We start from the raw sequence: 27,879 nt of genomic DNA, 5'->3' as shown, positions 1-27,879 counted from the left end.
AGGTAGCCTACATAAAGTTCAAGAATAACACACAGATTGGGGCCTTATGAAAACCAAAGGCCATTTTGAATGGAAGCTAACAAAGAGAGGTAAAAAAAAAAAAAAAAAAAAAAAAAAAGGGTCTTCTCCAAATTCTGGCTCTCTAAGTTCCTTGAATGTGAAGGACTATTCATCTACTATGACTTCTTTCCTCATCCTTAAGAGCAGTTGGCCTACCTTTTTCCCCCCGAAAACGCCAGCAAAAGGTATTCTGTTGTTGGTTTTCATTTCTTCCTTTGTCTAGGTCACCATGATGTGTTAATATTCCCCCCTAAGCTTCTTTACAGTAGAGAGGGTGTAGAACTGTCATTACCAGGTTGGTCCTTGGGGATTGGACAGAAAGTGCATGACACTAGCGTAAAAGTATGTACTATGGTATTCCAGCCACCATGAAACAATGTAAGTCTAGGAGGGAAACCCAGCAGGAATGGATGAAGCTTGTGATTGCATGCAGGAGCATGCTACGGCAATATGCCTTTAGGAATGTGTTGAGAAATCTGGTGTTTCACCCTGATAACAAAGTTGTCTACAGAAGGGATAGGACTGCAAAGTAAATGTGGAAGAAAGATATGCAATTTTATAAGTAGGGTGTGACTTTGGTCAGGTTTATAACCAATGACCTTTTTGAGTTCCTAGAGCTGAGATGTAAATTTGGGTTCTAACAGAGTTGGCCAATAAACATTCTCTACCAAGCTACCTAAAGCTATAGCAAACTCTGAGGTAAAGAGAAAAGAGCACAGTTGTACAAATGCAGAATTCAATTAGGATCTTTCTGAAGGACTGTGTATTTATTAATAAAGAGATCCCCATATAAGCATATAACCAGCACAATAAATACATTACAAATATTTATGACAGTTTTATGTACCATCTGTCTTGTAGTCAGAATGATAGCCTGGGTGATTTTTTTAAAGTGTCTTCTTCTAGTCTGACAGGTTTCTAATATCATTCAAAATTAAAAAAGGTTAGCCACCAAAAAGCTGTGTGGGTCTTACAAAGAACACAAATGATGCTTAATATATTATCTGTGACTCTGCGGCCACATCCACTCAAGGAAAATTAAGCAGAAATGTCAATATCTTATTCACCGAGTTCAAAGAAATAAATCAAAGCACTTTGGGGTTAATAATAAACTGGACATTTCTTTCCATCTCAATATTATGCTTAATTTTTCTAACATTTGGTGTGTGTAGTCTCAGCATGTAACCATAAAGACAAATGTTATCTCAATTTGTGAAATCCCAGAGGCAAAATGAAACCAGTATCATTGTTGTGATTTAAGAGAGAACTGTTTTGTGAGAGGTGCTGATATAATTTTATTTCATCAAAAAATATTATAAACTATAAGGTAAGACAGACAGTGATTCTGTTTATATGTTGATATCTATAGTCTAATAGCTATGATCCTAAACCAAAACTTAGTAGAAGTCAAACTCAGGTGAGAAAGACCACTTATAAAAACTCTGCTTGTGATCATCAAGGAATATGTTTATTAGGATGAATTGCACATAGTGAGGTATTACTATTCTAATATTATTCAGCTGTTTAAAGACTCAGACTTTCCAGTGGATAATGCACAAGTTTATTTCCCCTGATTCTTGCTCAAGAGAAGAATGTATAAAGTCATATAAATATTTTGCTTGGCTGAAAAGGTAATGAATCCAAAACACTTACAAAGATGATGCTTTCTGAATCACCGAGAAAGCTAAATGGCATATCTGCTTATTTGGTTAAAAAAAAAAATCTTTATCTAATGCGACTGGCATCAATGATTCATAAAATTACTTCCGTTCAAATTTCAGCTCAGGGGCAAGAGCAAGATGAATAGACCTACTAAATAAATCCTCAAAACAGCTATCCACCTTTCTATTGTAAGAGAAAAAAAATGACTATTCTAGCAGAGTTAGGTTAGTGCACTAAAAATAGTGAGTACACTTTAATATAATAGAATCAGCTGTTCTATTCAACCAAAGGGGGAAAAGTCAGCACAGGTGACTGGTAACTTGCAGTCTATAGGTATTTTTATTTTCTAAACTGCCTATATATCTTCGTGATCTGAGAGTTTCCAGGTTCCTTATTCTATAACATGAATACAGTTTTCCAAAACTGTGTCTTACTAATGCCATCTACAAAATGAAAACCCATGTTGATACTATTAGGTAAATAATCTTTCCAAATAATGTTTAATTATCTGACAAATCATTTCTCTACCTTTGTTTTATGCTTATTTTCCTTTAATACATCTTTAATACTTTTTAAACATCCTATTGTTATCATTCTTTTTTGGAATGGTTTCTACAAAAGTGGCCAGTAGAAATTGCAGTTACACATATGGAAATACAAAAATGAGAACACAAAACCACGAAAGCAGCTGAAGCAAAATTAACACTTCTAGAACAGCCATGAGACCAAAAAGAAGTCAAAGTATGTTTAGTATGTATGGGCAGAAGCAGTGAGATGTCCATAGAAATGTTGGCAATGACTCATTTATATTTCTAAAAGAATCTGGGCAACTCAAGTGAATGGAGGTCAAGAAAATATTAGGAAAATGCACAAAAACCGAGGATAAAAGGCTACCAAATGTGAAATTCCATTGAAACTCACCAAGACCATTAAAGGCTTTAAAAAATGGTCCTTTTAATACTCTATTCTTGAACATAAGCTGTTTTCTAGACATAGATATACATTTAAATTACCTTTGACTGATACATTTACAATTTGATATCATGTCCCCAGACTGTCATCTGGTTTAAAATCACAATGTTTTCAAATATCCCACATTTGTTGATATTTCAAAACAGAGAAAAGAATGTGAAAAAATTGGCCAAATCAATACATATAATCAAAATAATAGTGTACTTTTAAGAAGAAAATTATTTTTGTTTCTTAGAACAGGCCTAGTTCCCAAACTTGTTAGTTATATGAACAATTATTTTTTTGATTCATGTGGAACTCTAAGTTAGGATTTTCCATTTCTGATTTAATCATACCTTTCACATCTTCATCCTCAATTGTTGTATTTGAACTTTCAGTTGACTCCTGTCGAGAAGAAAACAAGTGTTAAGTTGCAAACAATGGATAACTTCACTTTTTTCCTTCTTAAAATTGGCAAGTGATATACATATCATGCAAAAATTCATCAGCAGGCTGTGTACATATACTGACATGCAGATGGACAAATACATTATGTGGTTTTAATAGAAATAAAATGCCAAATGCTGCAAATGTTTCAAAAAGGGAGTACTCTGGTGGCCTACACTAAAGCATGATAAGTCTAGGTTATTTGTAGAAGCAGCCAAAGTGGGCAACTTATTTTAAGAGCTGTGTAAGGCTGTATTTGGTTACAGTGCCCCATAAAGTGTGCTTTTTCTATATATTTATCAGAAATTGTATATATTAGCCCAATGAATCGGACCCTAAAATAGAACAATTTCTATCTCCAATTAATTAATCAGTAAATAATCCCCTCTTTGTATAAAGCACTATATCAAGCACTGAATTCATAGCCTATTTGTCTTATTCCTGTGTAGAGATAGAAAGCATTTCATTGCATCATTTGATGATGAAATTATGGGCACTAAGGTGAATTATGCTGAAATTGCTTTTAACAAGAATTTCCATGTTTGTGATCAGTGCAATGGAATTATATGAATAATTTACTTTCAAGGACTATTAGATTTTGTCATCTATTTAATTAGAGACTAATATTGATAACAAATCTGCTCTCATAATGGATAGAAAAAGCTATTATTTTTGTAAAATTACAAATGAAGTTGAAGATTAATAAGCACACTTAAAAAAGGACATTGCAACTGCCAGTATTAAGATATAATTTCTTAAAATGGTTTGATAAATTTTTCCATTAATAATGTGCTAACAGACTATTTTCTAGCAAAGAAATTTGGTAGTAGTCATAAGAAAAACACCATTTTCTACTTGAAATGATTAAAGGTTAGAGTTGAAAGAAATTGGAAACAAACTTCCAATCCAGAGCTATGTGCTCAGTGATGAAAAACAGATTTTGGAAAATGATGCAAATACTAATCAGTGTCCTTGTAGAGATTCAATAGTCAAAAAAGCCATCAATTTGTATAAATATAATATATAATATTTAAGCCAAAGGGTCAGACTAATTAAATGTGTATCCAGAGTCTCCATACACACAAAACCAAAGCAGAGAGTCTTCATGCGTTTCTTAATGTGACCTAGTGTTCAAATTAAACTCAAGATCAAGGTAAACCCATGCACTGTAAAAGTAAACTAATTCATGTAAGAAAAATCATGCAGCAACTCTTACAAATGATATAGCTAGAACTATCGAAGTATCCACTCCAGCTGTTATGCTTGGTCTTTCATTTGCTAACGATATTAAAAAAAATTGTTCTCCTATATGATGCTCCTGAGTACTAGAAGTCTTTTAGGGACTTAAAATATTTTAAGTGTCATGATCATAAATACATCTTAAGAAATACTTGATTTTTTTCACTTTAGTTATTTTAATATTGATCAACTAAATGTTAAACCAGAGAAAATGTGTCTTCTAGGACTTAAACATTGTTGATAAGAGTAAGGAGAAGTTAGACCCTTGTCTGTATTTTGATCTTTGAGAAAAATTGGATGAATTATATTTTCCTTACTTTAGAGATACAATAATATATGAGAATTAGTAAACTGGAAACATGGAATATGTTCAAAAATGTTTCCTTTCATCCAATAGACATGTATACAAGTACTATTATTTGGTCAACATGCTATACAACTAATCTACAACAGACAGAAAACATTACAGCCTAACTTCATTCAGCCTACCTGGTTAAATATGTTACCAAAATCCATATAATTCAACAAAAAATAAGCATTTCACAAGAATTGAAACTCCTTGATTATCCTCAATTTCATGCCAAAGAACAAAAACAACACCAACACAGAATTAACAGAAAAGGCACTCTGACAACAGAATAAATAAAATTCAAAAGCAACATTAAATTTAAACAAACATCTATGAACTCAAGTTGATTTTCTTGAAGACAGTGAAATGATATAGCAAGAAATTCTAAAATTTCATGCAGAATATAACTAAAGTACAACACACAGCAAGCATGGAAAAGAAAAAAAAGGATCAGATGGAATTGCTTAAGATACACAGTCATCTTGACATAAAGACTTTGCTTAACCCAACTTTTATTGACTAACGGTACCATTAATTTCTCTTTCAAGATGTCATTCATGATTGTTTTAAAAGAAATATGTGTAGAATTCTATATAAATTAGGCCCAACCCTCACCCCCCCAAAAAAAAAGCATGTTAGAAAAAGGGTAAGAATTTTATTTCCACATTTAGATAGTGAATTAATTTTGCTTTGGATATTTGATGAAATGTGTAATCTTGTGAAAGCAAGATGATGTTGATTCTTTCTGAATACCTTGTTTCCATCAGGGTTGTGGATTACAGTAGTTTGGGGCTCCTGAGTGAGAACAAAATAGAGAAAGAAACAGTTCGCATTGTAAGTACATTCTTACTAGTGTGAGGGACAGAGCAGAGTGAGCCAGCTGACAAAACTAAATAGTGACAAGAGCTTAAGCGATGTTAACTACTGTCAGAGATAGCAGCTGACAAGATCACTGATGAAAAGTGTTCCTAGTGAGCCCATGAGATAGGATACCTCAGTACCCAGCAGCAGCATGCAAAAGACCTTATTCATGATCAGTAAACAGACAAGGCTTTGAAGTTTGGAGACTTAAAGAGGCACTCACTGTTTCACAAGGTCCTATAATAGAATTTTCCTTTCTTCTTTAGTGAGTAAGCTGTTAATGTTTGTCCTACAGAAAACTGACCAAGGACACTGGAGATCAGAACTCTTTAAAATTAGGATTTTTTTCAGGTATATCTTTGAGAATCGATGATGGTGTCATCACTAATAGTAGTGTATAGTTAATACACAGGTAAATACTCTCTGAAAATTTAGAACATTGTGCCTTGCTTTAAAAAATGCTATCCTAAAGAATTTATTTCAAAAGTCCATAAGAAATTCTAAAGAATATTGAAAAGGTTATTTAAAGAATACTAGAATTAATCATATAATCACTATAATTTGAGACATACTGCTGTTAAATGCCATGTTAATTCATATCTAAAAAGAAATTTCAGCTTTATGGAATGAATATATACAAATATTTGCTTGTAACATCATGCTTTTTCCATGAAGAGAACATTATTATTCTTTTCTGCTTTCTACCAGAGAATTGAAGAAATATTCCAAGTGGAAAATAATTCTCAAATAACCGATGTTAAAAAAAGATTCAAGGCCCATATATTATTGGCATGCTTGACACTTTCATTGCATGATGTCTTGGTAACTGAGACATTATCTGAGGTATCTAGCCATTGAAAATTTTCTCCCACTATAAGTACTCTGTTCTCTAGGATCTCCTCTTCACCACAGTTTATGCTGTAATACTTAGAGAACATATTTACTGCTTCCATTCTTCCTCTCTCTTGGCTAGAGTTATGACTGACATTGTTTTTACTCATAATTTGCTATCTTGATTATGTCCTTTCTCCTTTAAATGTTTTTAAAACAGAACCTTCTAGTTAACCCAAGTGAAAATAATCCCTTAGTATTTTCTTTCATTTAAAATAATAGTATAAAGGACAGTTAAAAATCAGAAATAGTTCAGAAAACCTATATCAAGATATGGAATTAGTTGAGCAAAATATTATGAAACTCAGAGTACTGAATGCCAGTATTCAAATCTTGATTTTTAATATAACAATATCTCAAAGTATCAAAATGATTTAGTTGTAAATGGTGTGATTGGATTAAAATGAGCAAAACTGATTTCCACTGATAATTCAAAGTTCTATGGTATACATTTCATTCTTTGGATTACTGTGAAACAGTGATCGTTTAAAACTCAAAGTGCTCTTTAAAAGCTCAAAAATACCAAATGCCTCTTTATCTCAAAAAGGTCTTATAAAGCCCTACTGTCTTTCAAGAAGAGGGAAATGAACTCTGAATAAGGTCTACATTTACTGGTGTCTGGCAATAACCCCCTTAGCTCTCCTCGATGTCAATATTTGCATCACAGAAGGAGGAAATCATAATCTAGAGCTACCATCAGAAGAAGAGCTAAGAGCGACCAAAGCGCATTCTACTGTATTTCTAAAGCAGCATGCAACAATTTCAACTACAGGGACCACAGCTATCAGAATAATGTTCAACAATGAAATGAGATCATTATGTTAGGAACACACTGCTTGGCAACTACCTTAACAAAAAGAAAAAAAAAGAACTTTTCTCATATCTTCAAAAGCAAAACAAAACCCAACAAAATAAAATACTTATATAACATATGTATCTATATAGTGAAAGCAAATGAGAGAAACAACAAAAAACAGTAAAGAACTTAAGAAGGGTTACAAAGAGTCCAGGTATACCAGCGCTGGGGTAGGAATATTTTCTTTGGGGCTGGTTACCACGTTGGCTTTGTTGTTTATCTGTAGGTATGCAGAAAATAGAAACAGAGATGCCTTAAATCCCTTGGTAGCCAATGTCTCTATACTTCAGCATGTCTATGTGGAGATATAGACATGAAAATAAAGAGCCACTGAAGATGAACGTGAAAGACACCATGATGTGTGACAGAAATGATAATCAATTCTAGTCTCCGATGGTCACATACAGACTAGGACCACGTCTGTGATGGTGGGATGATCAAACAGACTTGGCTGCTTTGGCTGTGCCACATTAACCAACAAAGAACTGCTTCAGTAGAGCTCAAGTCAAGTTTCAGAGTATGAAATTAACATAAATATTTTCATACTCTTCAAGTTGGAGTCTGTTCCCAGGTTCCAATTATTCTCTGTTATGAATACATTCCTTTTTTTTTTTTTTCATTTTATTCTCGATCTTGAAGTCACACATAGACCGTTTTTCTCTGCGAAGCCATCATCACTTTGCTTAGTAGGTAACCAATTCCAAACTTAGATCTTCTGATGAAATGCAGGCTTTATAACATACTTTTTAAAATGATAAGTTTGGGCCTCCTTTAAAAAACACATCTTCAATTATAAATGGGCAAATTGAATTCTTCGCTATCTTCTGAATGTAAAAAGATTATTTCTCACAATTGTTTGAGAGGAAAACACTGTGTTTTCTGTCAAAGTGTTACTACTTTGTTTTTCTTTCAAAGTGCTACTGTTGAAGATTGTATTTGGTAATATTATTCTCTTGCTTTAACATATTGGGGTTGATCTTTATTTTATTTTTAATAATAAATTTATTTTTTATTGGTGTTCAATTTGCCAACATACAGAATAACACCCAGTGCTCATCCCGTCAAGTGCCCCCCTCAGTGCCCGCCATCCAGTCACCCCCACCTCCTGCCCTCCTCCCCTTCCACCACCCCTAATTCGTTTCCCAGAGTTAGGAGTCTCTCATGTTCTGTCTCATATTGGGGTTGATATTAAGGAGATATCACAATGGAAGCCACACTGGCAACTCAGTTGGGTCAATAAGTATTATAATGGGTCCACAGAGAAAACTCTTTGTAGACAAGTGGCAAGTTGAAATTACAGTTGAATTTGGGCATTAAATAATAAAAAACTAAGCAGTAATAATCAACATTCATTTAAGTTCATGTATGATAACATATTACAGTTATCAAACAGAACTATTTATTTACATTAATTCTCCTGTACTACATTATCTAGGTATTTTCTTTACATATTATTATTTAAAGGAACACATCACATAATTTTAGTATAAATGTTCTTAAAGGCCTCAAAGGGAAAAACGTACTACATACTCCAAACAAGTTTATAAGCAATTACGCCAATTTAATTGGACTTCCTGGGAGTTTTTTTTTTTTCTTTTGTATTTTATACCTGTAGATCATAATGAAACCAGCACTGAGAAGAACATAGAAGGATAAAGAAATTAATTTCAGTACATAATATTTTGCTTTTTTAATCATTCGTATTTGTGTGATTTTTTTGTATCGGTATTATTTAAATAAGCTATAACACTATGCTCTATGACATGCAGGAAAAGAGAAAACTTCTGGTGCCCTTTACGGAAAAACTCTTTAAATATTAAACCATCAATCTCTATTTTACATAGTCTAAAATTTTTCTTTAAATCAAAGTGCATGGAATTTAACATCAAATTTGTGCAACAGCCAGAAAGAGGTAAGAGATGGAATCTATTAAAGAGGGATCAAAATTAGTATTTATGTTAGTATGAAATACATGATAAAAGAGGAGGGATGCACATGCAAATAATTTCCAATGAGGAAGAGTACATGGCAAAACACAGTTGACTTCTTATCAAATGATCAGAGGTACTTATAATTGAAGCACCACATATATTTGTTATACTTAGTTTATATCAGCAGATACAAAAATAAAAGAGGAATATACTGAGATACTTCTTTTTTTGAGATCTTTTCATTTCTGTATTGAGATAAAGAGACGACCGTTTTCTAGAATGGTTGCAAAGAACTGATTTCTTTCAGTGAAAATGTCACACATGCACACCTATGCACACGCACTTCTCTGCACAAATGTGTGCACACACATACAACACACACTCCTACACACGTTCACACATAGGTACGCAGCGTACACACATCACCTGGTCTTCCAATTGAAGGCCATTCTGCCTGGATAAGCCATTCTTTATTGTCAGGTATGACAAATATGAGTTAAATGAATATGAGCCTCAACCACCACTTTTAGTTGTGTTTAAATATGCAGTTACAAACTTTTTAAGTTAATGTAAAAATAAGCTTAATGATCTTTTATTACTATGGGAAGTCTTTTAAAGGTACTTGTAATATTAATTAGTTGAAAAATAATAGGAGAGTTTCCAAGTAAAAGGCTAGGAGGACTTCTTTTTTATTAAAGAATCAAATATTAAGTATGAGGTAAACTATAAGCAGTCTAAAACATACAAGGACTCAGGCACTTTTGTTATGAAATGTAGTAATTTTATGTTATGAAGCTATTTTTCTTTAACAAAACTAAATCAAACCAGGTATTTAAGTGATCCACTGAATTACTGTTATGGGGTATGGGCAAGATATTCTTATTTCTCAGGTGTTAAGTTTATTCAGTTTTGAGATTAATAAATGTTTCCTCTGTAGGTGCTTAACTAGGATGGGTCCATTGTAAGGTAACTACTACACTATTTATAAACTTCATGGTAGATGTATTATGGTGCATCTGGAACTGAAAATGACTTCTATTTTTAGTAATCATGATCATCACTTAAAAATAATCCTACAATATTCTTTCACTTATCATTAAACAGACATTAATTATGTCATGGTCTCTTCAGTTTTAAGGTCTTAAAAAGGGTCTTATAAATGATCCTTTAATAGCATATAGATAAAGGTATGAACTTTTTACATATTTTAAAAATTCAAAGTCAAAGATAAATAGTATTATGTGAATGTGGATACTGCGTTTTGACAGTTAATTGACATTGGCCTGTAATGGTCCTATACTCTACTTACACTAACTTAGGTAAATAAGACTGTTTTTATTCCTAAGTATGACTTTTCACAGGAGGAGAAATCTGGCAGATAGAGATCCTCACCATCATCTGAACACTCGAACTGGACTTCCTTTTCTGAATTGACCAGTCAAAGAGAAAGGAAAAGAAAAAAATATGACCGGTTGAATTTTTAAAGTATCAAAGCATGGAGGACAGAATAAATTTCTCTTTAAAGAGGAACTGTAAGTTGTCTAGAAGAAAAAAGTTCTGGAAGTTTTTCTTTCTATATAAGGGGAGTAAAAATAAATATCTCAATAGGAACTATGACCTCTGCATCACTGAAAGGTATAGAAAAACAGAATAAAACATTTGGAAAATTTAAAGTATCACATTTCTACCAATGTAACACTGAGAAAAAGGCAACATCAACTGTCATTAGTGAAATTGAAATGAAACAAACTAAGCAGAAGGGAGAGAACATTACAGGTTGAGGATAGCAATTGGCAAAAGGCAAATGCCATCTTAATGGGAATCACAATTACATGGTAACCATAGCTCTAGAAATTCCCAAATCACACATAGACAGGAGGTGAAGAAATGATTGGGCATGAACCTAATAAGTGACAAATGATTTTCTATGTTACATTTTCAAAATGAACTGACCACCTGACTTTGGGTCAAGTTCAATGTTAGAATATTAACTAATTCCCAAGAATGTTGAAGTATTCATGAAGAATGTATGCATCTGCCATTGGAAGAGAAAGAAAAGGATTAAAGAAACAAAATACTTAGGTAATACTCCAGAAAGATAACAAACATAATACAAATACATTCAATTAAAGGTAAATTCCCACAAAACAAAATAGAATCAATAGAAAATAAGTTGTATTACTTGGTTTAGAAATCCAAGAAAGTCAAAATATCCTGTTGTTATCTTTCTTGGAAAATTTTCTATAATTTATTAGAATATTCACCTTGAGTATGTGTCAATACCTTATGACAGAAGCACAGGAACAATTATGACCTTTATAAAAACGGTCTATGCAGATAAATTTAATCATTTGACGTTTAATTTCCCATACCCTATGACTTGATTTTTTTCAGGTTATATAATTCAGCAGACTTCAAGAACATAGCATAATTAATTAGAAAAGCATTTGGTTTTCATTGATTTTCAGGTCTTTATGATAGGACTGTAGTAAAGCACAGAGGATTTAGACATTGTTTCTACAACTGCATATAAAAGTATTATTTTGTCAGATTATTTAAAATATAATTGAATCAAAATATACAGTTTCTTGCCATAAATGATAGTCATATTTACATATTAAATTATTTTATACTTCAAACTGCATCCTTTACAGGAACTATAAAAAAAACTTACAATTACTATGAAAACTTACAATTTAGATTTCACATTTAAAAATTATCCAGCATCTGAAAGTCAGAAATGATTTTAGGAGCACCTGTTTAACTTACCTTTACTCCATCTGGTTTCTTTAACAAACTCTTGGCTGCTGCAAAATGAGAGTAAAACCTTTTCAGTGAGTTATTCACAGAAACTCATGCCAGCAACAAATTAGGTTATTGTTTCCTTCTATCACCTTTACTGAGTTATGGCCAACATATGCCAAATTATCAAGGTTACACTGATGAGCGTGAGCTTACAGGACATTGAAACACAGTATCGCTTTTCTTGGTTTTGCCACATCAAATTTAGAACTAAATTCTTATTTAGTGCATTGCATGTAATTGGACACTTTGCCAGTTATGTTACTGGTCTTGGTTTCACTGTTGGTTGCGAAAAGGATACTGGAACTTTAACTGGACTATACTTTTGTAATCCAGAAAGTTGATTTCAGTCTTCAAACATCAGCTTACAGACTATATTACATGTTCATTCACACTACAAGTATGGTGACCAGGTCAGTTCTGCCACTTAAGCCCCTCTTTCTAAAGATTTGAAATTTATTTGTGAAAATTTGCTCTGGGTAAATAACATCTCTTAAAAAAAAATATATATATATATATATATGAAATCATAGCTTTCATTTTGTACAAAAAACAGTAATAAATGTATTTAAAATGAAATGGTACATTAGTGGCCTACAGCAAACTTTTTAAACACTTAGCATAGGACCTTTGAAAAAAGGTATTATGTATTCTTTTATACTTCAAAATCAGAATACAAAGCTTTCATAAACAAAAGCCATTTACATAAAAAAATTAAAAATTATAAAATTTGAGGTGAGTTATAAAACAAAACAACATTTTCAACTAAATCAAAGAACCCTTGAAGTATGTGGTCTCAATATGAAATTTCATTTTCTCAGAGGATAGCTTTTAGCATTCCTTCTGTTACTGAACTTCTTGAGTATATTAGAAGGTGAAGTCATCCTTTCAAAAAACAGACTTATGAATGGGTACATTCATACACAGTGAAAAGATTATATAACTGCTAATGACAATTAGTACACCAAGGGTAGAACATTTATGAATATGCAGGACAAAGTATACACTTATGTTTCCATTTAATGTTTTATATATATATATATATATATATATACACACACACACACACACATATATATATGTATATATATGTATAATTATTTAAGTATATCAGAATAGACTTTGGCATCTGAAATGGAATACCTAGCTATAATAGAACTGTATGAACATGTAATTTCCTGACATCCATTTGATTTGAGCTATTATTTTGATATTACTTTGGTATAATTTTAAATTTATTTAAGATACAAAAATGTTAATTTTATTTAGTTTTAAGCAACAAAAGCTATTAATTTATTATTAATTGATATTGTAAGCATTGGTGCCTTAGCTATAATACTATTTGCCTAGAGTTAAAAAGCAATATTAAGTAAATCCTGTGGCAGTTAATAGGTTAGAAAGCAAACTCAGAATAGTTGAAATTGCAATAGCAAGCAAAGAGAAGACAATGATTCAGGGTAAGCAGGGATTTGGCCTGGGAGATGCAGAAATGTCCCTTTTGGTTACTATTCACCTTACCTCACAAGAAATACATTCCACATAAAGGGAGAAAAGAAAAAAAATAAAAACAACTTTATAACCATATACTTATGGACAAATTACTTTAAAAGCATGTTTGCTAATGAAACAGAATGAATAAAATACTCAAAACTAAAACGCAATATCAAGTACAAGATGTTGTAACTGGGTTCAAGGTTATTCAGTTGCCTTGAAGTGATGGATTAAAAAAAAGTTTGCCTTTCATGCTAAGACATCAGAAACAATATAAAATTCACACATTAGTCATGAGTTTTAGTTTACACGATGATGAAAAGGAAAATGTGATGTACACAAAAAGCTTCTATACATGATTGTATATTTAAAAAGGCCCAATTTATGCCTGAGTGTATTTAAGACTTTAACAAAATACATAATCTTAATATTGGAGATTTTTTCAAGTTAGTTTATCTTTAATAATATATATATTAATCATCCTATCTTTTAGTGATTCACTAATTTTTGGGCCACAGTGAAATAACTATTTGAATATAGTATGTATTAGTTAATATTTAATGAGATGATATTGAACTCACCCTTGTAAATGTCAACTATATTAATCAACTGTTCATAAAACAGGTAACTTGACAAAGGCAGTAACAACGTTTTATTACATCAAACAAATTGGACAAAATACATATATTTCACTAACAGGTCGATGGAAGCCTTTGGAAAGCATCCTATGGTTTCACATTATGTATTAACTAAATATAGTGGGGTATAAAAGCTGACTATTTCATCTAGTCATAAACAATAACTCAAAGTTGGTTGAGAAGGTTGAAGAACATTTGATAAGGTTATGGATCATCACCTGATAGCACTATAATACCCAGGAGTTAAGTATGTACAGTGATAAATATCTTAAGGATATCTGGATAATTTGATGTCACTCTTATGTGAATAGCAAGCAAAGTAAAGTGGTAGTATTTTTGGCAAGTCGTTTGATAATCCTTCCAAGTCTTAAAAGCCACTTTACGAAATGCAGCTTCCTTGCTGCTTCAGTTCCTCCCCAGATATAAGACTAATTAGTATTTACCAAAATTTGATTTTTGGAAACTGGTTCTTAGTGATAATCTATTAGAGGGGGGTCCAAAATTCAAGTAATTTCTGGACATAATACATATTTATGTCCATTTTGAAGAGCCACACCTAAAGAAATGGCTTTACTTCTTTTATTTAAAAATTATTTTTATCATGGAATAATTTTGAGGAACATTTATTATCTTGTGATATTACTGTGAGGTAGGGTTCTCTGTACATTCTCGAATTTGGATACCCTTGAAATATGCAACCATTCTTTTAGTGTGTCAAGATACATCTGTACTTTTGAAAGAACTTGGGCCTATGAGAACTGGGTTCCACAATAATGGTCTTCTTTTAAAAATCTTGCTTATTGGGATTCCCTATGAGAATAAGACAAACAAAATATCTTATTTATAGCTATTAGTTGATGAAACATCAATTAACTAATTCTAGGTTTGAAATGCTGAGCTTCAGGAAGAGAGAGTACATATTTCCTCAACTTGTGTATACCCCAGCAAGGATGACAGATGGGTTTCAAATGCTGCACAACACTGACCAGTGGAGGGGCTGCTTGTGTGCTCTTTAGAAAAGTGCAGTTACATGCCTAACATCTCCATGAGACAGTACCCTTAGGATTCCTAATGATAGACACTGCACTGAAGGAATCCATGCCGCATATTTGCGATCCCTAACAACAGTGTTTTTCTAATTGTTAGGTTTTTCTTTAATTTCAAGATGACTACTAAAAAGGAGAGCAGTGGATAAGGAGCATAATTCTTAACACATGTACCTGAAAAATTTCTTGTAGCCAGCATAGTTGTTAAGATGGCACCCTGTCAGAAAAACAAAAATATGAAATTAATGTTGCTTGTACAAATCTTTGACCTAACAAATAAACAGTCTTTGATAACAAATCTTCTCCTAGCCTTACTTTCAAGTCAGGGGATTTTTTTTTTTTTTGTAAATTTATTTTTATTGGTGTTCAATTTGCCAACATATAGAATAACACCCAGTGCTCATCCCGTCAAGTGCCCCCCTCAGTGCCCGTCACCCAGTCACCCCCACCCCCCACCCACCTCCCCCTTTCCCCACCCCTAGTTCGTTTCCCAGAGTTAGGAGTCTTCCATGTTCTGTCTCCCTTTCTGATATTTCCCACTCATTTTTTCTCCTTTCCTCTATTAAGTCAGGGGATTTTTATTTGTCTGTTTTTGATGTTTTGTTTCCTGAGACTAGCAGGACTATGTCCTCACATAACGCTGGGATTGCCCTCATGTGTATGGGTGGATTCTAATTATCAAATTGCAGTTGTTTTCTTCTGAAGGGAGGAACTACAGGACACACTGCCACACAGATCCTACCTCCTCATTGTAGACTTAAGTCCAGTGTGATATTCAATTTTTTGAAGACCCAGAAGAAGAGTAATATAAGTACTGAGGTCTAAAAGGCATTTAAAAGCCTTTGCTGAAAAAGTTATTTCCCTCATAAAGAATCTCATTTCTCACTCTGCCAAGTCTACCTTCTCACAAAAATGTAAAATTTCTTACCTTTAGTTTTCTTCTAGCATTAAATTTCTTCAAGCAGTCTACAGTCTCCTGTCTGTGCATCATGGAAGCAACAGTAGAACGTTGCTGAAAAAGGAAGAAAAGAAACTTAACTTAGGATATTCAAAACATACTAAGCATTATAGTATCTCAATTTCATCAAATCTGCATTAATGGTGCCTGAACCCATTTGATGAACTTGTGAGTATTCACTTGCAAAAGTTCGCTAATAATGGATGAATAGTTTTGCCAAGACTATTTATTAGTAACAAAGGTGCAACATTTATCTATAGAAAATATAGAAATGAATAACAGTAATTCTCCAAATTAACTTTATTTCAATGTCTTTACTAATATTTCTATTGGACTGCTTTTCATTTACTTAGTACCATATTTACTGCCCTAACATTTGACGCTTAAGCCTAGAAATGTACTGAAAACTCTACATTCCCCCTGAATTTCAGTTTTTCTTAGCACATCTAAAGTATATTTAGTCTACCATTGCTGTTCTTTCTTGCTAGTAAAACTTACTATAAGCTTCTAAAACTTTTTGCCCTAAAGCTGCCTAATGATAAATAATTGAACTTTGTCTAATATTCTCTACTGGGATATAATCTTAGTGGCATTTTCTTGACCTCTGTTCATAAGTATTATCAATAATTGATAGGGGGAAATACTCATTCCTTGTGTTATTGTAGGTAACATTTATCAATCTATGTAAATCAGATTTTGTTACACCAAATGGCAATTATCACCAGTACAAATTTATTTTGTTAAATACCTTGAGTCAAAAATTCATTCCTTTTTAGTTTTATCTTTTTCTGCAAAAATTTAAATCTATGAAAAAAAATTTAAAGGACTTATTTTTAATTTTTTCCTAAGGTCTTTTAAGAACTGTCACTTACACAGATCCATGGGTGTTTCAGTGCCTCTGAGGCTGTGATACGCTTGGCAGGGTTGATAGTGAGCATTTTATTGATTAGGTCTTTGGCTTCAGGAGTCACTGTGTCCCACTCTGGTGATGGAAACTTCAAAAATACAAATTAATAAGGAGTTTAAAAAATAGATACACTCAGTAGAATAGGGAAGAGCTAAGTAAACTAATCATTTCCTTTGGTAGTGAATTTCTTTATAAATTTACTTTTTGTAGAAGTTAAATTGTATCTACAGGTGGATAAATCATAGATGTATATATCCCCCTCTCCCTATATATATTAAAGAAAAGTAACCAATAAGGGATACACATATTATAAATTGCATATTAGAACTAGTAGTTATATTTTGAAATTTAGAAAAATAAACTTAAGAATCTTCTGGTCCTCTAAAAGCATATTTATTTTGGTTTGAAAATAAAATTTTATGCCATCTTTCTCATAATTATTTGCAAACATCAATAAAGCTGACAGGTTGTCACACATATTGATGTCATCATGCTATTACACCAAGATTCAAAAGGAGATGTTACAAAAAAAAAACAATGAAGTATTACATACTTTCACAACTCATGAGCAGTTAATAGTGGATATAATAAAATAGCCTCCATTACCCGTTACAAAACTGACCTATTACTTGTGGCTATTTGTAATATAGTACTGAGAAGAAATCTCAGACTACAAGAGTGTTAGCAGGATCTCATTTTAACACTTCAGAAAGGTTTACCTACTTAATTATGAATTTCATCAAAGTTCGTAAAAGGAACTAATATTCATAACTTCTATTAGTAATCTATTTGTGCATTAATAACTATATAATAAAGCTATTTATCCTGTTTACTTAAAATTTTTGTTGATAATAATGTAACTTCATTTTCACATAATTTATTAGTAGAAATACTATTCTCGATAGGTTAAGAAAAATTTACATTACATTAGTTTCTAAACAGACAGAATATCAGGTCCTGTTCTTATTCATGAATTTTTATGAGGTTACATGTACACTCAAGAATAGAAAATCTTAGAATAAAATGCCACTGTCACTGTGTCATGGACTTTAAGTTCACTTTTAGTATTTATAAAATGGTTTCTTTGTGACCCATTGGTAAAATGAAATATGAGAAAAATGATAGTGACTCATTATTTAATACTTCAAATTTTACTAGTTTAACAACTGTCATTTTATTTCCAAAAATTATTTTAGGCAGCTGCAAAAACTCACTAATGATTAGGAGCTACTGAAGAAAGATTCAAGGCTGCTCCTTCATGATGTACAGATCTTCCGATAGCAAATTAGGAGCTGGTTCAGCCTGAATAAAGGTGGATCTTTTTCTCATTTATAAAATTTTAACAATGTCACTCCTTCACATTCATCAAACAGTACATCTGCAGAGCTATATCTTTCTAGGAGGGTACCTAGTTGTAGTCTATAAAGATAACGAATATGCATGCTAGCTGTAGCCATGTAAATATAACTTGGTCCAATTATTAGCCTGACTACAATGGAATGCTTCAAAACTAAAAGAATATATATTTTAAATTCTTGTGATACACACTTCCATATATAGAACATTTTTACAGAAATGCCCATGCTGAGTTCATATGACCTGATACAATATAATACAGATTTTAATTCCTTACTGCTATATTGAGCTTTTAACTTGTGCACAGGATTACCCAATATTGCCTACTACTTAGTTACCCCACTTACTAATATATGAAAAGCATCTCCAGACCTTGATCTCTAATTTTCAGAGGGCTGGCTGTGTGAAATGCACCCAGAGGTGGTGGTAAATCATATTTACAGACATATTTGTCAAAGGAGAGAAAATTATATCAATGAACACAAAGTTAAGACATAAAGAGAAAATATATAAGGCCTTACTTTTTCGATTTAGGACTTAATTCATTCTCATACTTTCAAGCATTCTGATTGTAAACTTTTTTTTTTTAATTAATTAATTTATTTATTGATAGTCACACACAGAGAGAGAGAGAGGCAGAGACATAGGCAGAGGGAGAAGCAGGCTCCATGCACCGGGAGCCTGACGTGGGATTCGATCCCGGGTCTCCAGGATCCCGCCCTGGGCCAAAGGCAGGCGCTAAACCACTGTGCCACCCAGGGATCCCAAGCATTCTGATTGTAAATGAAATGTATTGGAATTGTGATTTTCAAACATTTTAAAATTGTGAAACCCATTCTTCAAATGAAAGTCTGCAAAGAAGCCCATTAGGTAAACAAGACAAAAAAAGTCAAGCTGACATAATGGAACAATGTTCTATTTGATACATGGATCACTGCAAAGTATTGTTGATATATTATTTAAAATTATGTGATAAACATTTGGGGATATAATTCAACTAAGCAAGTAGTAATCATTTCCAAAACAAAAATCTTTTAGTTTTTCTATGTCTTAAAATGTGCTAAGATCTCAAAATTTGACAAGGAAAGTCCTTCCTTAGAGACTTCCAATTGTATTTATTTCAATCCTAGGAGACAGTGAACTAAGAGGAAATATAAACTGAATACATATGCTGCATTCCCTACTCTTTATCTCCCTTTCCCTAGGAGAGAGAAAAATAGAGAAATTGTTGAAAATTATGGTTAAAATTGTAATAAAAAATTTGGTTCTTGGTCAAAAACAAAAAACAGTCATCTACAGCTATATAAACTTTTATTACATACATCATAAGCTCCAGCCTTGATCTGCTGATAAAGTCTGTGTTGATCTTCATCCCAGAAGGGTGGATATCCCACCAGGAGGATATAGAGAATAACACCTGGACAGAATAAGCAAGCATATTAGCATAATGTTTAATCATTCAGGTAACAATAAGGTAAATATGGCAGATCCACAATGATGCTAAGCCACATCCATTCCAAGAGAGGAAACCAAATATTTGGAAAACTTCAGAAAGACATTCTCTGATCTCCTCTGAAGCTTTCAGTGGAGGGTGAAAGTGCCTGTTGTTATGCTCAAGAACTCTGATAATGTGTGGCAGTTTGAAACATAAAGAATTCTATGTGCACTTGAAAAGGATGTGTACTCAGTTGTTTTTGGATGGGATGTTACATATACATCTGTTATGTCCATCTGGTGTAATGAATCATTCGAAGACACTGTTCCCTTGTTAACCTTAGGACCAAAGAATTCTGAAGAGGCATAGCAGGTTAATACCTAAAGATGAAACTCACATGTTATTGGGTGACAAATTCTTTGGTGTCCCTGATTAAGACTTGTTCTGTGGCCTAACATAGGATCTTTCCTGGAAGAGGCTACATGTACACTCAAGAAGAATGTGTGTTCTGTTGTCCTCGGATGGAATATTCTGTATACATCTGTTAAGTTCATGTGGTCCAACATGTTTAAGGCCAATACTTTCTTACTGATTTTCTGTCTGGATGATCTATCAATTGATGTAAATGAGGGTATTGAAATCCCTTAGTATTATTGTATTGCCATCTATTTCTCCCTTTAGGTCTGTTAATATTTGTTTTATATATTTAGATGCTCCCATGTTGGGTGAATATTTATAAATGTTATTTTCTCTCGTTGGATTGACCCATTTATCATTACATAATGTTCATCTTTGTTTCTTACTACAGCCTCTGTTTTTTTTTTATTTTATTTTTTTTAAATGTATTTTTTAAAAATTTTTTATGTATTTATGATAGTCACAGAGAGAGAGAGAGAGAGAGAGGCAGAGACACAGGCAGAGGGAGAAGCAGGCTCCATGCACCGGGAGCCCGACGTGGGATTCGATCCCGGGTCTCCAGGATCGAGCCCCGGGTCAAAGGCAGGCGCCAAACCGCTGCACCACCCAGGGATCCCTACAGCCTCTGTTTTAAAGCCTGTTTTGTCAAAGTATACTCTACCTGTCTTTAGGTTTTCATTTGCGTGAAAGATTTTTTTTTAAGTGAGAGGAGCTTTTTTTTTTTTTTTAGATTTTATTTATTTATTCATAAGAGACACACACAGAGAGGCAGAGACACAGGCAGAGGGGGAAGCAGGCTCCATGCATGTAGCATGACGTGGGACCCAATCCCGGGCCTCCAGGATCACGCCCTGGGATAAACGCAGTGCTAAACCGCTGAGCCACCCAGGCTGCCCAAAAAATCTTTTTCCATCCCTTCACTTTCAGTCTATGTGTCCTTACATCTGAAGTGAGTCTCTTATAGGCAGTGTACATTTATTTTTGTTTTTAAAATCCATCCAGCCACTCTATGCCTTTTGATTGGATAATTTAGTCCATTTACATTTCAAGCAATTATTGATAGGTATGTACTTTTGTCATTCTGTTGTTTTCTGACTGTTTTTGTACTTCCTCTCTGCTCCTTTCTTCTTTTGCTCTCTTTGTGGTTTGATGACTTTCTTTAGTGGTATACTTATATTTCTTTCTCTTTCTCTCTTCTGCATTTACTATAGGTTTTCACTTTATGGTTACCATGAGTCTTATATATAACAAGTTTTTAAACAATATATTTAAATTCAGTTTGTCAACATATAGTTTAACACCCAGTGCTCATCTCATCAAGTGCCCTCCTTCGAACAAATTCTAATAGTCTACTTGAAGTTTGATTCTATCCTAAAGCTTATATTTTTACTCAGCCACGCTTTGTTTTGATGTCACATTTTACTTCTGTATCCTTTAGATAATTACCACAACCATAGTATTTTTACCTCCTTTGTCTTTTAACCTGTATATCAGCTTTATAATCGACTACTCTACTACTTCTACTATGTATTTACCTTTCCAGTGATATTTATTCTTTCATAGGTTTTCTTGTTACCAACTGGCAATCTTTCTTTTCAGCTTAAAGGAATCCCTTTAACACTTCTTGTAAGGCTGGCTTAGTTGGATGAACTCCTTTTGTTTTTGTTATATGGAAAACTCATGATGTCTCCTTCAATTTTGAATGACTTTATGGGTAGGATATTCTTAGTTGGAAGTTTTTTTTTCTTTCAGCACCTTAAATATATCATGCCACTCCCTCTGGCCTGCAAAGTTTCTGCTGAAAAACTTACTGATAGGCTTATGGGGGTTCCCTGGTACACAACTAATTATTTTTCTCTTATTGCTTTTAATATTTTATCATCTTTAATTTTTGACAGTTTAATTATAATGTGTATTGATGTGGGTTTTTGATTTCATCTTATTTGGAAATCTCTGGGCTTTCAGGATCTGGATGTCTGTTTCCTTCCCCACTTCCTTCCTTGACTTCCTCTAGAAAGTTTTTAGACATTATTTCTTCAAACAAGTTTGCTTCTTTCTCTCCTCCTTGTGGGACTCCATAATGTGAATGTTAGTCTGCTTGATATTGCCTCATAAGCCCTTAAGTTATCTTCATTTTTTTTTTTTCTGCTGTGAGTGGGTGAGTTCCACCAGCAGCTTGGATTCATGTTAAATGATCCTTCCTTGTATTTCATGTAATCTGTTGTTGAACCCTTCTAATATGTTTCTCAGTTCAGTGACTGTATTCTTTAGCTCTATGACTTCTATTTGGTACTTCTTTTATTTTCCATTTCTATGTTGCAGTTCTGTGTCCATCCATTCTTTTCCCATGTTTGATGAACATATTTAAGAACATAATTTTGAGTGCTTTATTAGGTGAATTACTTATCTGCATTTTATTACAGTTTTTTTTCCCTAAGGTTTTATCTTTTTCTTCCATTCTGAAGATTTTCCTGTTTTTTTTTTGTTTTTTTGTTTTTCATTTTACTTGACTTTGTGTTGGTTTATAGAATATACAAAACCACCACCTCTCTTTGTGTAGATGAGCCTTATGGACATCTTTCAACTCTGCTCCAACTCTGTCATTCTCAAACCTTTGTTCTCTTCCAAAAAGCCTGCTATATCTTTATTAGGGCTCAGTAGGTGAGGATATGCCAAGACCTGTCAGTGAATGAAAGGGGAAGAGCTCAGTACCTAGATTCAGGCTGTTTGGAAGCCAAATCTTCAGGTAGCAGCTTTTAAAATTATGCAAATAAAAAAAGTAAAAAATAAAATTATGCAAATATGTATAGTCCTGTGGGACCACAAGCATAAACCCCACTGAACAAGCAATTTGGTGTCATCCCCTGGGTGACAGTTACAAAAACTGGGTCTCCAGAGGAATGTTAAATCTCTTTTCTGGGAGATACTGGCCAGATGGAACAAGGCAGAATGAGAGCACCATGATGGTGCCTACAACCTACATTCTTTGAGAGCAGCTCTTAGTGTGCTCCTCAGACCAAAGCTCTAGGACAAGCCAAGAGGCCCCCTTTACAGAATGACTGGAAAGAGGTATGCCTCGATCTTCTGTCTGTGCAGTGTCCTGGGATGGCAGCCTGCCAAGAACTTTGTCTCCAATTGCCAGTCTGCTGGAACTTCAGATGCAAGTTCCCCTAGCCAGCCAGGCAATCTAGGGACATACCCTGGGGGGCAGATAAAAATACATGACAGCAGATGCAAAAACCAGGACACCAGCTTCATGTGAAGCTTCCCTCCAGGAGACATTGGTGCTCTGGAGTGTGACAGAGGGAGAACATGAAGATAGTGGTACTTTCTGAGGTCTCTGGAAGATTATAGTCATTCCTTAGATGTGTGTTTAATTAGAAACCTGCCCCTCAGGCTGCCAGCCATGACTTTTAGTTAGTAGGCTCCCTTCCCAGAAAGACCAAGCTCCTAGGTCTGTTGCCTTTTGCTGTGCAGTGGGGGGTGGTGGGTATTTAGGAACCCTCTCTCCACGAGTTACTGTCCTAAGGAACTCACAAGCGTAAACCCCACTGACTAACAGAGCTGGCAATGTGGAGGTGTCTCCTGGCAGCAGGTACTAAAATTAAGGTGCCAGAGACCAGTATGAGCTCCTCTCTGGGTGATCCTGATTATTATAGTCTCATGAGATGAGGAACATAAGTCCTGGCATCCAGAGCCAGCCAGTCAGGAGGCATCCCCTGGGCAGCAGCCACAAAAATCAGGGCACCAGATACATGTAAAAATTTCCTTTCTAGTGCTCTGGAGCACAGCAAAAGAAGAGTATGGGCACAGTACTAACCAGTCTCTATCCCAGAGAATACTCCAGTAGGCTCCCAGATATGTGTGTTACGTTAGATGCTTGCCCCACAGGCTGACACTTAAATATCAGCAGGCCAACCTCCTTCAATTTATGTCTGGATGCAATCAGGCAGCCACTGAGCTGGGCCCTGAGGCAGGTATGTCCAAGCATCCAGGCCCATTAAGAGCTGTCTTTCAGATCATGATAGCCTTGTGCACCTGGGACATAAGTGCTATTGGTTTTACAATTAGATATTTTGAGTTTTTAACTCTCAGGTGCCAGTCCTAAAAGCTGAGGGGCTGGATGGGGGCTTGAACACTTACTCCACAGAAAGGCTCAGGTTTTGATTTTTTTCCTCATTTTGGTCACCAAATCATGGGCAGGGTTTATGGTGAGATTGTGCAGCCTCTCCTGCACACTTCAATGTGATATTCTTTTCTTTTGCCTGATGTATAGTCAATACTCAGCCAATCTTTAGTTTTTTGTCTTTTGAAAAAGATTTATTTATTTGAGAGAGAGGGAGAGAAAGGGAGACGGAGAGGTGGGGGGGGAGGGAGGGAGGGAGGGAGGGAGAGAGAGAGAGAGAGAGAACACAAGAACACAAGCAGGGGGAGTGGCAGGCAGAGGGAACTGAGCAGGGAACTCCACGTAGGACTCAATCCTAGGACCCCGGGATCATGACCTGAATCAAAGGTAGATGCTCAACCGACTGAGCCATCCAGGTGCCCTAGTTTTTCTTAGGTTGTTTCATATGAAGCTGTAGAGTTGGTGTGCTCACTGGGGAGTTGAATTTGGGATCTTCTAACCTTGCTATCTTGAACCAATCCCCTTCTACTTTTGAAAAGTTAATTGGCCTGCATGAGGCCTTTAGTTTCTGCCACTGCTCTGACCTCTACTGCTTGTTTTCTTCTTGTTGCTTTCCCTTAAACCATGGAAACCAGGGACAGATGGGTAAGACAGGTAAAACTGCCTGGCATGGCCTACGATTCCTTTTTTTCTCTAATGAGGATCTCTTGGGTTTCTTTATGTTTTCTTTGTCAGGGAGATCTAGCTTTGCTCTTATCCATCAGACTTGGCATCTTTATACAGTAGACACTGTGGCAACAAAAATGGCTTTTAAACAATGGTTTAATCACTTTAGATTTTGATAGCCTGCTTCAGGAAGTTCCAGTTCAAAAGCAGATTCTTAATTCATGTGAATCACAACCAGAGTAGAACAATTTAAACAACAATTTATTTAAACATCCTTAAATAAAAATCTAACAAAGCATTAAAAGCGAGACTGAAAATTATTTTACTATACTGGAGTTAAAAAAGGAGACCATGAAAAAAACTTCAATACATTAAACCTCATCTTCACAACATAAAAAAATATTTTTCCACCTTTCACTATATTATAATCTAATGTACACTTTTAAAAATTATTTTTATATCATTTTTATTATCTGATGTAATAGATACATCTAATGATGATGATGATGATGGGTGTCTGTGTTTGCGTTCCTAGAACACAGGCAGAGGTAAGACTATTTCTAAGTTTTTTTTTTAACCCTCCCTTTAATTACTCCCTTTAATTTAGGGAGCAAAGAAAAAAAATTGGCCTTGTAATGGCAATAGTCTATATTAATTTTTAATTAGGAATTTTTCTTTTTTTAAAGATTTTATTTATTTATTCATGAGAGACACAGAGAGAGGGAGGCAGAGACATAGGCAGAAGGAGAAGCAGGCTCCATGCAGGGAGTCTGATGTGGGACTCAATCCTGGGACTGCAAGATCACACCCTGAGCCACCCAGGCGTCCCTAATTAGGCATTTTGCTAATAAATATCTGAGGTAGGCTGTTATGAAATTATAAAACAGACTCCCAACAGAGTCATTTAGCATTCTGGACCTAGGTTACTTTGCAAGCCTGGCCTGCCTCTGAGGCTTTGTCCTTTTGCATTACATCCATAGTTCTACTGGCTAACACTTGATGTGGCATGTCTCTGTGAAGGGGAAGGCTCACTGGTTGAGTTCCTCCCAAATTGGCAGCCACTATATAGATAAATGACCACAATTTAATTGTTTGAGGAGTTTCTACCAAAAGAACTACTTTCACTAAAACAACTATACAAATACAGAAGATTTTAAAACACTCAGGCCAGAAGATTTCAAGATGAAAACTACATGGGCACTAAGGAGACTGATGATTAATTATTGTCAGTACCTATTTAAATAAATATTGCTTTGTTAGCTTAATTTGATTTGCTCATTAGATTGGCATCTGAAGCCTTCCTGAATGATATACTTTTGGCATTCTACTTTCTGAAAGCTTTAATTACAAGAGTCATGATATAATAATAAGTTTTATCGTAGGTTACATTTTTTGAGCAGCTAGATGTGCTTTAGTGCATTACCTCATTTACTCCCTATACAAAGCTGTGCGGTAATGTTATTGTCTCCATTATACAGATGAGGAAATGGAATTTGAGAGTTTGAGTGACTTAACTGTTTTAGCCACAAGCAGGCTTGACAAAGCCAGGTCTTAAAGGTTCGTTGCAGCTACTTTTTCTTTATCTATGAACTTTAAGAGAAATGATCATTTTAAGTTTTAAATTGTTTGTGTTGTCTGATTGAGAGGCCTGGACTCTCAATGGTAAGGTTTCAACTTGGTCCTGGCCTTAAATATTCCTTGTACCCACTTTTTCCTTTAGCTAGGTATCTTGATTATTTTAAAGCTTTTTTATTGTCTATGAGTCTTTGCCCCATTAGTAGGTTCCAATTTACTTTTTTCTTGTAACCTTTTTTTTTTTTAAAGATTTTATTTATTTATTCATGAGACACACACACACACACACACAGAGGCAGAAACACAGGCACAGGGAGAAGCAGGCTCCATGCAGGGAGCCCGATGTGGGACTCGATCCCAGAACTCCAGGATCACGCCCTGGGCCAAAGGCAGGTGTCAAACCACTGAACCTCCCAGAGATCCCCTTTTTCTTGTAACCTTAATTTATAATCCTAACATATTACCTTTTCTCCTAGGTCAGAGGGAAAAAAATGAAAAAAAATGTTTTTTTTTTCTTTCCCTATAACTGAAACAGCAAAAATTTTAAAAGTCAATCAAAATCTTCACTTCCTTTTTTTTTTTTTTTTTTTTTCTTCAAGAACACTTCAGGGGTGATGCCACAACCTCTAAAGTTTGGATTTTTCTCACAATGTTAGTGCCCTTTGATGATCTCTACCTAGATATTTCATTAGGGGTTGCAAAATAATGATATTGTTATTCTATTATACCTTCTTTAGTCTAAGAACAATGTACTTCATCATTATTTGGTTATTCTATCTTATAATTCATACAGGAAAGGCAAAGTAACAGAATTTTTCCCTTTTATTAGTTTTCAAAATAACATATTCGTTCCCTATTAACTAATCTAACTCAAAAGTTAAAATTGCTGTTGTATTTTATCATCATGAATGCATGGATTTAAACTTATTTGATGTGTTTTAATCCATTACTGTTATTTTTCTCACTTATGCTCTAATTGTCCCATGTTTAACCAAAAGAAGCCTCTCCAAGTTGGCTCTTGAGTCCTGTTAATACCTAGGTAGATCATCAAAGGCCATTAGCATCATTAGAACACCCAACCTTTGGAGGTTATATCATCATCCCTGAAGTGTTCTTGCTCCCTCCAAAAGTCTGTAGCCTTTAACAGTTTTCTTTTTTCTTTCTTTCCTGCTATAACAAGATCCACCTCTATCATCTTGTGCTTTTTCCTGATCC

General features: G+C 34.2%; 1 protein-coding gene across 18 annotated transcripts in view; it reads right to left on the bottom strand.

Moving 5' to 3' along the window:
• CAMK2D (calcium/calmodulin dependent protein kinase II delta) overlaps positions 1 to 27,879 on the bottom strand; it is a 301,491-nt gene that overhangs the window by 35,077 nt on the left and 238,535 nt on the right. For 3 of the 18 annotated variants that reach the window (XM_038581789.1, XM_038581788.1, XM_038581795.1), the window contains exons 9-17: positions 19,768 to 19,862; positions 17,055 to 17,177; positions 16,153 to 16,236; positions 15,399 to 15,441; positions 12,017 to 12,054; positions 10,640 to 10,672; positions 7,477 to 7,536; positions 5,462 to 5,503; positions 3,030 to 3,078 (exon numbers count right to left, since the gene is read on the bottom strand). In XM_038581789.1, coding sequence (XP_038437717.1) covers positions 3,030 to 3,078; positions 5,462 to 5,503; positions 7,477 to 7,536; positions 10,640 to 10,672; positions 12,017 to 12,054; positions 15,399 to 15,441; positions 16,153 to 16,236; positions 17,055 to 17,177; positions 19,768 to 19,862 — 567 coding nt within the window. The remainder of the gene's footprint in view (positions 1 to 3,029; positions 3,079 to 5,461; positions 5,504 to 7,476; positions 7,537 to 10,639; positions 10,673 to 12,016; positions 12,055 to 15,398; positions 15,442 to 16,152; positions 16,237 to 17,054; positions 17,178 to 19,767; positions 19,863 to 27,879) is intronic. The other 15 variants (XM_038581791.1, XM_038581790.1, XM_038581793.1 and 12 more) reach the window with 9 other exon arrangements.

Source organism: Canis lupus, chromosome 32 (genome assembly GCF_011100685.1).
Source record: "Canis lupus familiaris isolate Mischka breed German Shepherd chromosome 32, alternate assembly UU_Cfam_GSD_1.0, whole genome shotgun sequence".
NCBI lineage: Eukaryota > Metazoa > Chordata > Mammalia > Carnivora > Canidae > Canis > Canis lupus.
This window is presented reverse-complemented; position numbering and strand designations above follow the sequence as displayed.